Source organism: Fragaria vesca, unplaced genomic scaffold, assembly GCF_000184155.1.
Source record: "Fragaria vesca subsp. vesca unplaced genomic scaffold, FraVesHawaii_1.0 scf0513160_u, whole genome shotgun sequence".
In the NCBI taxonomy this organism is placed as follows: Eukaryota; Viridiplantae; Streptophyta; class Magnoliopsida; order Rosales; family Rosaceae; genus Fragaria; species Fragaria vesca.
In genome coordinates, this window is record NW_004443448.1 from 1,361,780 (window position 1) to 1,377,714 (window position 15,935).

At 38.9% G+C, this 15,935-nt stretch overlaps 2 protein-coding genes and 1 pseudogene across 2 annotated transcripts; 1 reads left to right on the top strand and 2 right to left on the bottom strand.

Annotated features, from left to right (window-relative positions):
* Positions 1-1,465: 1,465 nt before the first annotated feature.
* Positions 1,466-3,313, bottom strand: LOC101307559 (annotated as a pseudogene).
* Positions 3,314-4,026: 713 nt separating this feature from the next.
* Positions 4,027-4,977, bottom strand: LOC101291491. Its single transcript, XM_004310054.1, has one exon. The coding sequence runs from the start codon at positions 4,912-4,914 to the stop codon at positions 4,129-4,131; it is 786 nt and encodes a 261-aa protein (XP_004310102.1). The 5' UTR covers positions 4,915-4,977; the 3' UTR covers positions 4,027-4,128.
* A 2,316-nt stretch (positions 4,978-7,293) lies between these two features.
* Positions 7,294-9,810, top strand: LOC101291786 (putative DUF21 domain-containing protein At1g03270-like). The gene is made up of 4 exons (XM_004310055.1): positions 7,294-7,603; positions 7,695-7,758; positions 7,884-7,967; positions 9,379-9,810. The coding sequence occupies exons 1-3, from the start codon at positions 7,425-7,427 to the stop codon at positions 7,917-7,919; spliced, it is 279 nt and encodes a 92-aa protein (XP_004310103.1). The 5' UTR covers positions 7,294-7,424; the 3' UTR covers positions 7,920-7,967; positions 9,379-9,810.
* The last annotated feature ends 6,125 nt before the right edge of the window (positions 9,811-15,935 follow it).

Below are 15,935 nucleotides of genomic sequence, written 5' to 3' on the forward strand. Positions count from 1 at the left end.
CTAGAAAGTGGCTACCAAAAGTCTCAGTCTGAGTGTGATCACCTACATGAATTATATGAATATACATTCTGTTATGGGCATGGCGTTTGTTTAAACTTGTTTGTCTCTGCGCTTCACTGCTTTGAGTGCTGATTTGATTCAAGTTTCTTCTAGCTAGGTGGATGACTATAAGCTAATGCTAGAAGGCAAGTGACTGTAACCTGTATGGCTCTCATTCAAGCCAAATCTGACCCGAGTCACCTGACAATTCTTAGTGATATGAGCAATCACCGATATTAATCAAGTGCCAACAATATCAATATTAGTTAGTTTTAGCCAATATATTGATTAGGAAACGATAATTACTAGTACTACATAGTATTAATCAAGTGTCAAGTGTCAATCTGCTCCTGCTTAGTTCATTTCATTATAGCCTTTGTTTTTTATTATTAAACGATGACTACTGGTAGTACATAGAGATAGAGAGCTTGACAAGCAAATATTCTCTTGATCTTAAAGAAATTTCAATTGGAATTTTACAAAAAAAAAAAAAAGAAAAAAAGAAATTTCAATTGATGCTTTAGAATCCGCATACTAAACAAACTAAGATTATTGGCATGGAATAATGTGATCAACCAGAGCAGAAAAGGAACACAGAGGAAGATATGGGATGGGGGAATGAATTTATATATGTATGCTTTTGATCATTTGCTCTGTGCCAAACAACTCAATGAAGGAGTACATAGTTTCTCCCATACTTTCCAGGCTTTCGTCTCCTATTTCTAATTTATCAATTTCCTTATATCCCGTGTGATAATGGCTGCTAGTTTGTCCCTTCCCTTTTGCCCTTTCTGGATTCCAGAATAATAAGGCTTTGTGTGCCACAGGGCATAGCCGAAAGAAGGTTTTTTTGGAGGTTGGTTTTGCTGTTTACTTGTGTTCTTTACTTCTATAAAAGATAGGTATATTGCCAAAGGAAAATGCTTCTGCCAAATAGCAAGACACCCAAAATTTAACGCTTTCGATCTGTTAAAATTTTATGTTCGTCTATGGATGTCTCCACCAATCTTCATCAGTTTTAATTCACCTTGGTGCATGCAACACCATTAGTAAAGTAGTAATCAACCAAACCCTGATAGTGTGCAACCCTCGCCCTCACCTAGAAATAGAAGAAAATTCTTTGATACACAAGGTGAATTGATTGAGACCCCTAATGACATCGAATGATTTTCACTTTTCAGAGAAAAAGTTTACAGAAGTCGCTATAAAAACCAGAAATTTCTAGTACTTGGGAAGAATTTAGGCACATCTTTGAAATATATCTCTAGTCTATATAGAATACTAACAAGCAGCAACATTGTATAGTTATATCTCGTAGCAACCAGCTACATGAATTCTAGCAAGTGTTCATGAAAGAATGGGTATCAACTTATGTTTGATGGTTATGGAACTTTGTTACATGTCACTGAACAATGGAGGATCAAAGCTAGAAGCGCCGGATGTCTTTCAGCAGACTGAAATTGAGAGGATGAGTTTATGGCGTAGCGTTTTCGTCTTGCTTCCACATTTTGATCGTCTTGTCAGCTCCACAAGTAACAAGCCTTGTGCCAGTGACATCGTAAGAAAGAGCACACATACCGGCTTCACTATCAAGTGAACCTGGTTGTGCAGTTGTTTGTGATTGTTGAAAACTGTGGCCACTCTCCCAATCCCAAAACCAGAGACTCCCATTGTCACCACCGGTGGCAATAATCCCCTCCCCGTTGACCGCCATTGTGTTAACTATGGTGTTCTGCCGAGCTAGCATGTTGTGTAAAAATTTCCCTCTTGGAAGGCTAAACTTCTTAATGTTGTCCACCGACGCAGACGTAAAACAATACTGATCCTTAGGATGCAGCGCCATCGCACGAACCGATTTCTTATGGTGTGTGAGAGTTGACATTGCTTTTCCACCTCTAAGGTCCCAGAACTTGATGGTCGCGTCGTGCGAGCCGGTGACAACTTGGGGATCAGTTGGTCTAGTGAAAACCGAGCAAACTGTGCTGTGGTGCCCCAAGAACGCATGAACATGCGTTTGAGTTCGAATATCCCAAATCCGGCATACCGAATCACGTCCCCCAGTGAGTAAAACATCAAGGGTGGGATGAGTAGCCAAGCAGTAAACACTACTTAGATGACCAGGATATGAACGAATGACCTTGTTCTGTGTAAGGTCCCAACATTTAACTTCTTTGTCATCGCCAGCAGAGAACATATAGGTATGCTTGCTGCTAATGGCAAGGCCTCGAATTTGACCGGTATGTCCTGTCAGTGTGAGCTGTAGCTTTCCGGTTGCTACATCCCATATCTTGATTGTGCGATCTGCAGAGCCAGTGCAAAACCATTCATTACTTGGGTCGAAAGCAATCGCTCCTACAGATCCCAAGTGGCCACTAATGACCCTGTACATCTTCCATGGATGATGCCAAACTGGACGAGGCAACCTACTGGGATCAGGTCCTTCCATTACAGAATTAGCTGACCTTACTGAACCCGATGCAAAGGGTTTAAGACCAATAAACTTTCATGCTTATATACAGAATTATAGAAGAAACCCAACTCCACAAGCGGTTAGTGCAATCCAAAATGAACTTGGATTTAGGGTATTCCCAATTTTTCTCTTATTAGGAATATAAATCTTAAAAGATTTACGTCTCTAGTTCGCTCTGGCCAATTCTGAAAATTACCATATATTACTTTTCTTTCTTGAAACATGTTACAGACTTACAGTATTTGGTTTATGAAATCAAAATCTCGCAGCAATAAGCTCCTCTCAAAGTCCAAATTTGGCACGGTCCAAACCCAAAAGTCCCACTTCTCGAGGTTAAGAAATTTGCTGAAGCACCTCCTAGAAACTAAAAGGAAGAAGGATGAAGTTTCTATGTTAAGATCAACCACATGCCCTAGTAGTACTAGTTTATGCTACCACCCGTTATAGTAGTCTGAGAATTTTATCTCTTGGCCAATGCAGCTCCAAGAGAAAGGGATCTGGTAAAGGAGTCTCTCTGGACAACCTACATTTCCAGCTCTCTAGTTTTGTTTTTAGTTTCACAGTCACAAACTCACATAGCTTCAAATGCCATGGCAACTACACCTATCAGCATTTTGGAAAGCAATGGATCAATCCCAGTACAAGAGTGATGTGATTAAGAGGGACACCAACTATTACTATTCGTGGTCCAGCAAGTGTCATCACCTCCCTTGTGAATGTAGCAGAAGCTAGTTGTTTTTCTATGTCATTATTGGACCCTCCCCATTTATCTGCATCTGAAACCCCATCTGCCATCATACCCATCCTTTGTCTCTCACAAAACCAACAAAATGCTACCAGACAATCTAGCCTCTCTACCCATTTAATTTTTGCCTTTGTCTCTTTGGGTATAGAAAGTGACCCAAAATCTAAGTCTCATTGTTTGCATAATTTCATGCAAAAATCCTAAAATCCTTCATACTATTACAATTCTAAAATCCCAAATCATATGTCCCATCCAATGAGTTGATCTACAATTCTTGAGACCTTGTAATATAACACCTCCAATTTCATGAAAACTGCCAAAGCCAAAATAAGGTATAGTTTTGAAGAATCACTTTCAGCCCTGAAAATGTGAGGTGCTTGCTGGGAGTGGGAGGGAAGGGTAGTTCCGGGTTTTGATGGATTTGCAGGGTAAGGTGTCAGATAGACATAGGGTACCTAACCCAAAATAGACTAAACAGCATTGGGAAGATATAAATTGGGACTGGAATTATTACATGAAACGATTCCAGCCAAAAGGAATCAAAGAAAGAAAAAAATAGCATAGAAAATCGCATCCTTTTGACATTCAAAAAAGGAGTACCCAATAAAATAACTCAAACCGAAAATCACTTTTGCCCATTTCCCCAATTTTAATACTCATCTCATAATTTCACAAAAATTACCACTATTTTAGAGAATAATAAACATTTTTCATTGAGTGGGAGTGAGGGAGCAATGGACATACCTATATATTTCGAGCACAAAAATTAACCTAAACCACCAAAAATATAACACTTCCTCCCTCTTTCTTTGCGGCTCCAAAAGTAAAAAAAAAGTAAAAAAACGAAATTCCCCTTACCCTTTTTTTTGTTTGCCTACGCATTCGGACTCCAAAGATTCCACAAACGAGAATTGAATAGCCCCAACACGTCCGGAAGTACTTTCCTTGCCAGACCCTTGTGGTTGCTCACCGCCGCGGCGCGTACAATCAACGCCACGTCGTCCTCCTCCACCTTAACCTCCACAGCTTCCTCCTCTTCCACTCCTAACTCCTCCTCAACTCTCTCCGAAACTACGTCGCAAACCGGCAGCACCAATTCGGGAACCAAGCTCACTGCCACATTGACACTCTCCTCCTCCGCCGCCGGCGCCGCCACAACAAAGATTTCATCTTTAGAGGAACCCTCGGCTGATTTCTGAGCCTCGCGGCGGCCCGTCTTGTCTCCTCTCCGCTTCCCCCTCCCGGCGTTCTTCTTGGGCTTCTCGCCGTGGGCCAGATGGTCCTCGAAGGCCTCAATAGCCTGGTGGATGAGCTCGCGGTTGGGGGAGGAGTCCCACCTGAACCAGTAGCTTCGGTAGCAGTCGAAGCACTCGCAATCGAACTGGTGGTTCTTGTTATTCTTACTCGTTAATTTCTTCGAAGACTTCTTCTTGAAATCTTGAGGGTTCGAGGAAGAAGAAGAGGAAGTAGAGGGTGCGGTTTTCATGGAGCAGGTTATCATGTAAGCCAGGACCTCGCGGTCTTCGAGGGAGAGAACCGAGGCCAGAGCTAGAATAGCAGCTGGGAGTAGCTGGAGGACGGAGAGAACTACTCCATCGGAAGAAGAGGAGGAGGAGGAGGAAGGAGATGGGTGGACTTTGCCTTTGTTCTTTATCTTCATGGCTGGCTGTGTGGGAGAGTGGCGGTTTTGCTAGCTGCTTGATCTGTCTCAGAGGATTGGAAAGGCTGTAGCTTTTTTCTGTGGTGATATGAGAGAGAGGCGAGTGGTGAACAGTGGTAGGGTTTTTGTTTTTTATTTTTAGTTTGCTTGGGAAACAATAAAAAAAGAAGAAAAAGAAATAGAGGAGGACAATGCGTCTCGTCAAAGCAGAGAGCGGTCGCCGTTCCTTATTTTTCAGGTTAACACGCGCGTGGGGGCGCGTTTTGTCATTATTCTGGAAATTACAGATAAGGGCGTTTGGGGTTGGGTTGGGGTGAGAGTGGGACAGCAGTCTTATATTTTGGGAAAATTATTAATTATGCTTTTGATTAATTATAGTATCTTAATGTGAGGTATATCCAAATGAAGTTTTGAAAATCTAAGCTCTGTCAAATTATATTCAATAAAGCATGCTCGAGAGGAAAATCTACCGAATCTGACATTACTGGTAGGGCTTCATGGGTTTTGGTTTATATAATTGGACTATAAGTTATCATAAATTTTTTAATTATAAAATAGTTTTACAGCTTATCTGGTTTGAAACCAAGTTAATATATAGTCCAAGCTTTCTTACCTAGTTTATGGATCAATTCAGAACTATTTTCAATTCTTCGTGAAACTTTCTAACCTAAAAATTTAAAAGGGTCATTTTCTATGTCTAACTTAGAAATGAAAAATAGTCATCGATGAGTGTTGAGTGTGTGTATGTGTGTTGAATATCAAACAAAATTGGGGAACCAAACTTTTTTTTACAAGCAAAACAACCAAGTTTGTTTGTAGCATCCTTTTCTTTTCTTTTCTTATTAGTGATGAGTGAATCACTAATTTCATAGTGAAGTAGTCAAAAATGCACGTTGACTCAAAGCATAATAAAAATGTTAGTAAATTGTCGTCAAAGTAACCGTCAAGGAAATGGTTTAATGAAAATTTTCAAATTTTCTTAAACTGAAAAGTTTATAATAAATTTTTGTGTGGTGTTGATGCTATATTAACAAGTTTGATAGGCAATTTTAGTGAAAAGGAATATTAAGTTGCACTTAAACAAGGTATATTAATATGAGTGGTAAAGGTTGAAAACTCATTCAACATGTGTCATTATCATTGTAAATGAATGAAAGATTAACGTTAACCTAAAGTTGTAAACCCCGTGATTGGTCTCCACCTTATGTCTCGGGGCGTGGTTTGCAAACGCAGCTGGAGAGAGTAGGAATCGAGTGAAAGGGGATTTATGACTGTGATGCCCCTGTATGGTACTATGGTTTGTATCAGAGTCGCAGAGCTAGCACCCGGTACTGCTATTACTTTAGTGGGCAAACTAGTCATTTTCATACTCGCTGGTAAGGATAAGGACAAGTGGTCAACCGACCAAAAAGACTGTGGGGAGGCATCAATTGAGTGAGGTGAGGTGGGTTAGGGTTGGATTCTCTCCCTATCTTGTCCGTCAATTTTATTGAATAGATCCAACGGTTTACCATTTTCGGAGAAGAAAAGATAAACAACTACAACATTAAATCCTCTGAATTCTATGTACTATGATCATTCATTGGGAATTTGGGATAGATTTGAGACATTATGGTTGAGTTGGTGGGTTATTACTCCAGAATGTTAGTGATATCAGCCCGTACGAGTTTTCATAAGATGAGCACATATAGTAAACAAATATGAAATTTTAGTTAGATTTGATTTCTGGATGAATTATGGATTGATATAAAAATTAGATGTTAGAAATTAAATTATATTATGTGTCACTAGCCTCTTAACACACGCGTTTGGTGAACGAATATTATTACACTACAAGAGTTTTTCAATCCAAACATCAATTCAAACATTATAACTTTAAAATTGTCTTACTTTGATAACGTAATAAGGGTTGTGCAATCTAAACGTCAATAACTCCGTTTAGGACTTTAGGTTACATTTTACATCTTGGTTAGGTTATACAATTATCTCTATTAATCTCTATTAATAAATCAAGAAAGCTTTTTTGACTTCGTCAACGGTTAAATTTTTAAACTACCTATAATGTTTTTTATTGATTAAAACTTTAAAATATGTCTTCTAACAACAGATGAAGGACAAATTAATAATTACAAATGTTGGAAACAAGAAATAAAAGGAAAAATAGAAAGAAATAAGCAAAAATAGAAAGAAATAAGCTTAAAGCATGGGAGGTGGGAGAGAAAAGTGGGAAGGAAAATCAGACTTTAAGCATAACTGTAATAGTGAAAAAAAAATCACACACGCACGTAGTGCGGATCAACATGCTAGTTTTTCTTAATACGAAACAAAATGATTACAATTTAAAGTTATAAAGCCTCTCGGACAACCCGAAGTAACGTTGTGTAACAAAAGAGCACTAAAGAATCCATCAGGCAACCCCAATTGCCACACACGACCCGACGACCGTAAGGAAATTGGTTAGGTAATGCATTTGATTGTAACTTCGTATATGGTAAGCTTTCGTTTGTGATATGATGCCACTAGAACTCGGGGTCAGCAAAAACAGGACATACCCTTCGGTTATGTTTGTTGCCTTGTTGGTTTATCTACGCTGGGTTTCATTGCTCTTCGCCGGAGTAATGTCCGGGTTAACGTTGGGACTCATGTCCCTCGGCCTCGTCGACCTCGAGACTCTTCAAAAAACAAGCAGGTTCGGTTTGGTCCATTGTCTTGTCTCGATTACTTGTGATGTGAATTGATCAGAAATAGATAAAGCTTTGTTCTTGGTGGTTGGGTTTCAGTTATTTCTGTTGCAGCGGTTATACTTCCTGCTGCTTGTCACTTTGCTTCTGGAGCTATGTGGAAGTGAGTACTTTGATCATTTGCTTATCAATTGGTTTGTTATTTGATTGCGCAAGATTAAAATTGGTTATTGAAATATACCAAGATGTGATTTTGAGTATTTGAACTGATCCAATTGCAATCTGCAGGCTCTTCCTATACATTTGGACAAGCTTTTCAGTTAGTATGTTGCTACAATTCTGTCTGTGACGATTGTGCTGTTTTTTGGAGAGGTGAGTGTCTGATTTTTGGCATTGTGGTTTCAAGGTTTATGATTGTTTATATAGTTGGAGTGAATCGGAATTTGATTTGGTGGTTGCTTTCGTTCTGCCATGCTTATTTTTACAACCAATATGCACTAGATATACTGGCTGTAGGTTCCAACCTTGAATGGATTGTCTGAATTTTGATGATGATTTGCTGTCGAATTGCTTATCCAATTGGAAAGGTATATGCTTTGAGGAATAGTTGAAATAATGCTGATACTGTTTGTTTGACATGTAATTGCTGATGTTAAGAATTTTATGTTTCCACATCTTGGATTGTGTTCTGGGACTTCATTATATTCAAGTGTGCTCAGTTAAAGGCCTTGTGAAGTAGAATTCCATCCACAACCAATTTGTTATCACTTGAGTGAGATTGAATTTAGAAGGATTATATATAGGCACGCCCAGTTAAAAGCCCTTGTAAACTAGAATTCCATCCACAGCTAATTTTTTTTTTCATTTTTTTATTTTTATCATATCTGAAGTTTGACAGTTGAGCTTGTTTCTCGTAGCTGGGTTTGGACCAGCAGAACAGCTAAATCAGGTAGCTGACCATGTTGCCTGTTTAGTTCGCATGAGGCAGTGTCCAACTGATTGGGTTCAGTTCCCACCTGCCTCCTTGTTAGCACTTGTTCTGCCTTGGATTTAATTTCTGTTTTTCCTCCTTCCCTCCATGTTTTGGGTAGGAGTTCATTTTCCTTTGTTGAACCCTGTCTTGGTTTCAATGCATTCAGTTTGTCAAAACCGAAAAAAGAACTTAGAAGGATTAAGGATATATCTATATAATAAGAAAAATTCCCTCTTTCTGTTAGTTTCATCTGTTACTTTGCATACTAAGAGGGCAAAGGCGGTGAACTTACACATGATGAGACAATGATAATTAGTGAAGCACTGGAATTAACTGAATATGTATAATTTATATGAGATGGGAAGTTCTTTTTGATGTTTGACTGTCTTAAATTTCTTGTTTTGTATCACTGGTGCAGTTTTAGACCATTTGACAGCATAGATAAATGAATTAGATTGGCCACTATATTGTGAATTTTAGGGCATAATTTTTTACTTAGTTCTAAATTTAGTATTTTGCATTTGGATCCTGTTAAAATACTATAGGTTAACTCAACTCCGAGCTTTCTTTTGAGTGGGATACGTTTCAAACGGTACTTCATATCTTGAATACATTTTAAATGCACCTAGATACTTCTTTACTTGTTTGAGTTTGATTATTTAATTGATACTTCAGTGTGTCAATTTAATTGATTTAGTGGCTTACTCTATTGCTTGACATTTGTATATGTTACTCCTGCTCTTAAGCACTTAACTCTAATAAGTCAGTCAAATGCATCCTATTTTTGATTATGTTTTCATTTGTCAACAGACTGCTGAGGAGGCTTTGACGGCCATTAAATCAACCTTTTCCTTAGATGTCAATGTAAAGTTGGACTGGTAAGTTCGCCTTCTCAATCAACTATCATACTGACTGTGATAAGAATCACATCATCATTGTCTAAAACAAAGGAAGTCTAATCAGTAGGTCAACCTTCAACATTTGGTAGAAGGGTTAATGATGCTGTAAAATCATTCAGAAACATAACCATGTCAGTTAGTTGGCATTATTCACCTGCATACTACATTCAATCTTTCAGTTTCTACTAACAAAATTGAACCAAGAAGTTTCTTTTCATATACAACATTCAAGACATTTGGTCTTTCTTTTAGTTTTTGTAAAATTGGTTTTAGCATAAGCTGAACAAATTGTGTGTTATCTGATTACATTTATATTCTTGGCTAATTAATTACTCCTCCCCCCAAAAAAGATGAAAGACTTGTAAGAAATTGCTGGTTGGTCCAACCAAGAAGAAGTGGGGAAATTTCTTGCTCGGGAACATAGTCAAGTTCCTGTCTATTCTGGGAATCCAAGGATTATCATTGGACTTCTCCTGGTGAGTGTTAGAATTTAGACTTTTAGGACTTTTAGAATTATTATTCCTTGCAATTATCCTTTGCTATTTGCTTGATTCTTCTGCATATTTGTTTGAAATCTCTGCAAATTATGGTGACGTGAGGTTTGCTATCATGGTATCAGAGCTCCAGTAGCTCACGCTTCAAGTTCTCTTCGATCCTTGTGGGAATCGGCTTCGCTGTGCTTCAGTTCTTCATCACCTTCACACGCTTACTTAGGGTTTGGCTTCGATTGATGTTTCGGTCTCAGTTGCTGGATATTTGGATCGTTTGCTTTGATTTCATCATCTGAATATCTGATCATTTCGTCGAACAGTAAAATTCTTGAAATGCTATATCACGATCATGTTCTATTAATCCTATGCCTTATATGTGCATTGTGTATGATTTCGTCTCTAAATCTACATATTGCATCATTCATGATCTGCTGTGATGATATATGTGCTGCTGTTATGATATTTAGAGCACCGTAGTGAACCACAGCGAACTCTAGTACTCTTAATTTGCTATTGCCTGCGAAACTTTGCTTGTTGATGCTATATTTCGACATGTTTGCTGTTGGAGAGGATCAGTCCTCCTTATTAAAGCTGTGATAGTGCTTGGGAGATGTCCAGTCCTCATGATGTATCTGAAAAGATAGAGATGACCAGTCCTCTTTCACTTCAGTATTATAATTCAGGAGAAGTTCAGTCCTCCTTTGCATACTACTTGAAGGTCTTTTGTTTGGCGAAGTTCAGTCCTCCTTGCATACTGTATGAAGGTTTCCTGTTTGGAGAAGTTCAGTCCTCTTATTCGTACTAGTGGTTATTCATAGAAGCACAAGTTTTTCAGTTCATCATAGCAAATTGATTGTGTGTTTAAAGAAATGCTATTCTGGTGATAGTTATTTTTATTTCTCTTTCCAGCAGCAGATCAGTCATTTGATTCTTCACAATGAATGCCATTCAAGCCCAGATCAATTATCTCCAAAGTCTGCTTACTGTTCAGCTGGATGATAGTAACTTTTTCAAATGGAGCTACCAGCTAAGTTCGGTTCTTGGTGGTCATGATCTTTACTGCTTCTTTGACGGAACTTACCCTTGTCCTCCCAAGTTTGTAATTACAACTGATGAAGGAGATACAACTGAGATCACTGCAGCATATAAGGAATGGATGACAACTTATCGAGCACTACTTGGCTTGCTCCTAGCTACTCTCTCTGATGAGGCTATGGAGTATGTCTTGGGAGCAGAACATCCAGAGATGCTTGTCTTCGTTTGGAAAGACGATACTCCACGATGTCTCGAGCTAGTATTATGCACATGAAAACTGCTTTGCAGACTATCCAAAGGGGGGGGTGGTGATAGTATTGAAAAGTACTTGCTTTGAGTGAAACAATGCAAGAATCAGTTGAATGCTGTGGGAGTTCACATCTCAGAAGAAGATCTAATTGTTGTCATTTTAGATGGATTGCCTGAAGACTATGATTCTGTTAAACAGATTATCCGAGCTATGGCTACCACGATCACGATAGATATAGAGGACTTCAGGTTGCAGTTGCTTGCAGCTGAACAAGATGCAGAGAGGAGAATGTTGATCTCTCTCCAGGCCACTCTTTCGGCTATGGTAAAGCTGAAAGCTGAAAGCTGAAAGTTCCAAATCTTTCAAAATCATTCTTCCCCTGTGGCATTGCCATGGTAGCCTCTCAATCCAATGACAATTCTAGAGTGCAAATAAGTTCTAATGGAGCTGGCAGCTATAGCAACGCCAATGCTGGTAATTTTCATGGAGGTAATTGGAACACTAACAATTGTGGAAATACTGGAGGTGGTAACTATAATGGTAATTGGAATAATAATAGTGCTCCTAATAACAATTGTGGAAATACTGGAGGTGGTAACTACAATGGTGGTTACAATGGCAATGGTGGAAACAATTATGCTGGAGGCAGTAACAGTAATGGTGGCAATTACTACAATGGAGGATTTAATGGCAATGGTGGAGTCAACTATAATGGAGGTTGCAATGGTTATATGGGAAACAATAAGGGGGATACGGTGGAAACTATGGAGGATACAACAATGGTAACAACGGAGGAAACCATTACAATGGCAACAACGCAGGAAACCATTACAAGGGAAATAATTACAATGGTGGTAGTAGACGGAATTTTGGAGGAAGAAATGGAAATGGAGGATATGGTTTTAATAGAAACGGTGGAGAAAACAATGCTGGAAACTTTCACTACAATTTAAATGGGAATAGATCCAATCAAGCCCCAGAATCTACTAGCTGTTATAGAAATGACTCTGGTGACTCATCTTCCACAATCAAATGTCAAATAAGTGGGAAGAAGGGACATGCAGCATAAGATTGCACTCACAGGGGAAATTACTCATACCAGGGTACCTCTCCTCCTCCGTCCTTACTGCTATGACTGCACAGGGGCAAAATATGAGTGAGTTTGATCCATCTGGACAAGGGCAGAATCTGCATGGGTTTGATCAACCTGAATTTTGGATTGGTGATACAGGAGCAACTCATCACATGACAGGTGACATGAATCAGCTGGTTAATGCTACTCCATTTGACAGTTGACACTAGTGCTAAAATCACCATTGGCAATGGTACAGGTCATAGTATTACTCATGTTGGCTCAGTCTTGATTCCATCATCTCAATCTAACCCATCTATGCGTCTGTCAAATGTTCTTTTTGCTCCAAAGTTAAAAGCTAATTTGCTTTCATTCAATAAGCTCGGCAAGGACAATAAATGTTATGTAACTCTTGATGATACAGAATTTTGTGTGCAGGCCAAGAAAACAAAGGTGGTAATATTTCAAGGCAAGAGTAACAACAGCCTCTATCTCTTCCCTGCCCTTTCAGCAAATAAATCCATTTCAGCTCCTTCAGCGTTGCTTGGACAAGCAGTCAAATGCTCCCTGTGGCACAAGAGATTGGGTCATCCTAGTGATCCTACCAATGAAGTTTCTTGCATTATAAGTCTTGTTCTCATACACCTCAACAGAATGGGTTAGCTGAAAGAAAACATAGACATATAGTTGAAACTGCAATTGCCATGCTTTCAGTTGCTTCTCTACCAAGAGAGTTTTGGTATAATGCAGTTGCTCATGCAGCCATTCTCATCAATAGAACGCCCTGCAAGGCTTTGGATATGAAATCTCCTTTTCAGAAATTATTTTCCAAGCCTCCAGATTTGAGCTATCTAAGGGTTTTTGGCACTGCTTGTTATCCCTATCTCGGACCCTATTGTAAGAATAAACTTGAACCTAGGTCCTCTCAGTGTGTTTTTCTTGGATATGCTCTAGGTTACAAAGGCTCTATTTGCTTTGATATCTCCAGAAACAAACTTTTGGGTATCCAGACATGTCATATTTGATGAGTCAGTCTTTCCTTATAAGTCTGTTATCACCTCCAACAAATCTAGTGGTCAGAAAACTCTACTGTCTACTGCTTCTTCTTCAGCCAGGTCTGCCACACAGAGGCAAAGACTTACATATTCTCTCTCACCAAACTCTGTTGCTGTTCCATCATTGCCTACTGATAGTCCTTCACATGATTCATCATCACATGATTCATCATCACATATTACTTCTGTTAGTCTTCCCTGAGCATAACCCCATTGATTTAGCTCTGAATGATCTTGAACCTGGTTTTGAAGATCCAGTGAATATTGTCCCTGTTGAGGCTGTGAATCAGAATGCAAATGATATATTATCCATCCTGAAGTTGGTCCTGGAGTTCCTGTTGGGAACCTTGTTGCTGAATCAGGTCCTCTCCTCTTTGCCACATGCTGTCAATGCCCAACTATGCAAACAAGGTTTAAAGATGGTATAGTACAGAAAACGGAAGTTTGATGAGTACTGTTGTTCGGCAAGGTTTGTTAGATGAGTTAGCATTCTTTTCTGGGTTGTCATGTGCTGCATCTATTCATGAACCAATTGAGCCCAAGTCTTATAGAGCTGCATCTGAACAAAAAGAATGGCAAGAAGCTATGATTGAAGAAGTTGAAGCCTTACAGAGCCAAGGAACTTGGGTACTGGTTCCCAAACCTGTAGATAGAAATATTGTAGGCTGCAAATGGGTTTACAAGCTTAAGAAGAATGCAGATGGTACAATTTCCAGGTGTAAAGCCAGACTTGTAGCACAAGGTTTTAGTCAAACGGAAGGGTTGGATTATACTGAGACATTTAGTCCTATAGTGAGGCACAGTACCGTGAGAATTATTCTTGCTTTGACTGCAAGCAGTGGCTGGAAGCTGAGACAATTTGATGTGAAAAACACATTTTTGCATGGTGATTTACAAGAAGATATCTTTATGAGACAACCTCAAGGTTTTGAAAGCTTGGAACATCCAGATTTTGTTTGCAAGCTAAGGAAGTTCTTATATGGTCTCAAACAGGCTCCAAGAGCCCAGAATGAGAAGTTCACAGGTCATCTACCTGCTCTGGGGTTCAAAGCTTCTCATTCAGATCCAAGCTTATTTGTCAAAGAATCTGTTGACGTAATTGTTGTATTGCTTTTGTGATTGATGAGTTGAGTTGAGTTTTTGATATGAAGGACCTTGGATCTTTGTCTTTGTTTTTAGGTCTACAGATCTCTTATATGCCATCTGCCCTTCTGGTCAATTGTTTGCGTCTCAGATGAAATTTGCCATGGATCTAATTGAAAGAGCAGGTATGAGTTCTTGCAGCAAATGTAATACTTGCTTACCTCATTTTCAGATGTTGCAAAGTGATGGTTAACTGTTACCAAATCCTTCTCATTATCGAAGTATAGTAGGGGCTCTCCAGTATCTAACTTTACTCGACCGGATATTGCCTTTGCTGTTAATACAGCTTGTCAATTTTTGACTGCACCTAGTGATGTCCATTATGCTCATGTTAAGAGAATCATCAGGTATCTTCAAGGGAATCTGTCTCATGGTATATATAACATATGGTTATCTGCGAATAGTGATGCTGATTGGGGTGGTGAAATAAATGGAAGAAGGTCCCGACTGGTTTTGTTGTCTTTTTTGGGGTAATAATCCAGTTTCTTGGCAGTCAAACAAACAAGGAAGTGTATCCAGGAGCTCTACTGAGGCTGAGTACAGGGCATTGGCTAATACTACTTCCGATTTGTCTTGGGTCAGACATGTTTTTGTCCCTCAACCTCCTATAGTTTCTTGTGATAATTTTTCATCTCTTGGGTCAAACATTTTGACATCTTTTCGAAAGGATTGCATAGCTCTCTATCTTTAGAAAGCATTGTACCAATCCAAGGTGTTGGATTAGTACAAGGCAATCTTTACAAGGCCAGTCTTCACAAGGCAAAGCCAGTTCTTGTTTCCATCAGAGGTGATTAGTACAATGCTCAAAAAGGTGATTATGTTTTTTTCTTTTTAAACAAAGAACATGTTAGTAAAGAAAAAATTCAAGTCACTAAAAAGGTGGAACTGTAAAATTTCAATTCCCATTTGGAAAATACTCAATATTTAGGGTTGCTACAGTTGAAGCTAGAGCTCGTTATAAACTTACTGTTATGAGTTTTATCCCAAAGTTCATACTCTACAATGCCCTATACAAGGATCTTTTATTGATATTAAAATGCAAGCTGCTACAAATAGAGCCTGAGATCACACTAAACTTACTGTTTTCCCAGAGTTCATACTCTATATACAACTAGAAATTTGGCCCGCGCTCTGCTGCGGGATTCCCCTTATCCGTGTCGATCTTCGATTTAATTCTTGGACATTATTCCCATAAATCAGGAGAGTTCAAACAGAAGAGTAAGAGTGTAAAAGTACCAAGTAGAAACATTTTGAGTTATTTAGTCATTGAAATCAAATATTCATTCATCCAAAATCCAATTAGTCAAGAAATATAGCTGCACTTATGGTGCTGAAGCAGGTTGTTTCTCTTTGTCAAGAAATACTATATCTATCATCAGCTTTACTCGAAATTGATTGCAAAATATTAAAATTGTATTGTTA

Coding starts and splice junctions, on each gene's coding strand:
- LOC101291491 (XM_004310054.1), bottom strand. CDS start 4,914: ATGAAGATAAAGAACAAAGGCAAAGTCCACCCATCTCCTTCCTCCTCC.
- LOC101291786 (XM_004310055.1), top strand. CDS start 7,425: ATGATGCCACTAGAACTCGGGGTCAGCAAAAACAGGACATACCCTTCG. Junction 7,604..7,694: donor ACTCTTCAAAAAACAAGCAG/GTTCGGTTTGGT, acceptor GTTGGGTTTCAG/TTATTTCTGTTGCAGCGGTT. Junction 7,759..7,883: donor GCTTCTGGAGCTATGTGGAA/GTGAGTACTTTG, acceptor TGCAATCTGCAG/GCTCTTCCTATACATTTGGA.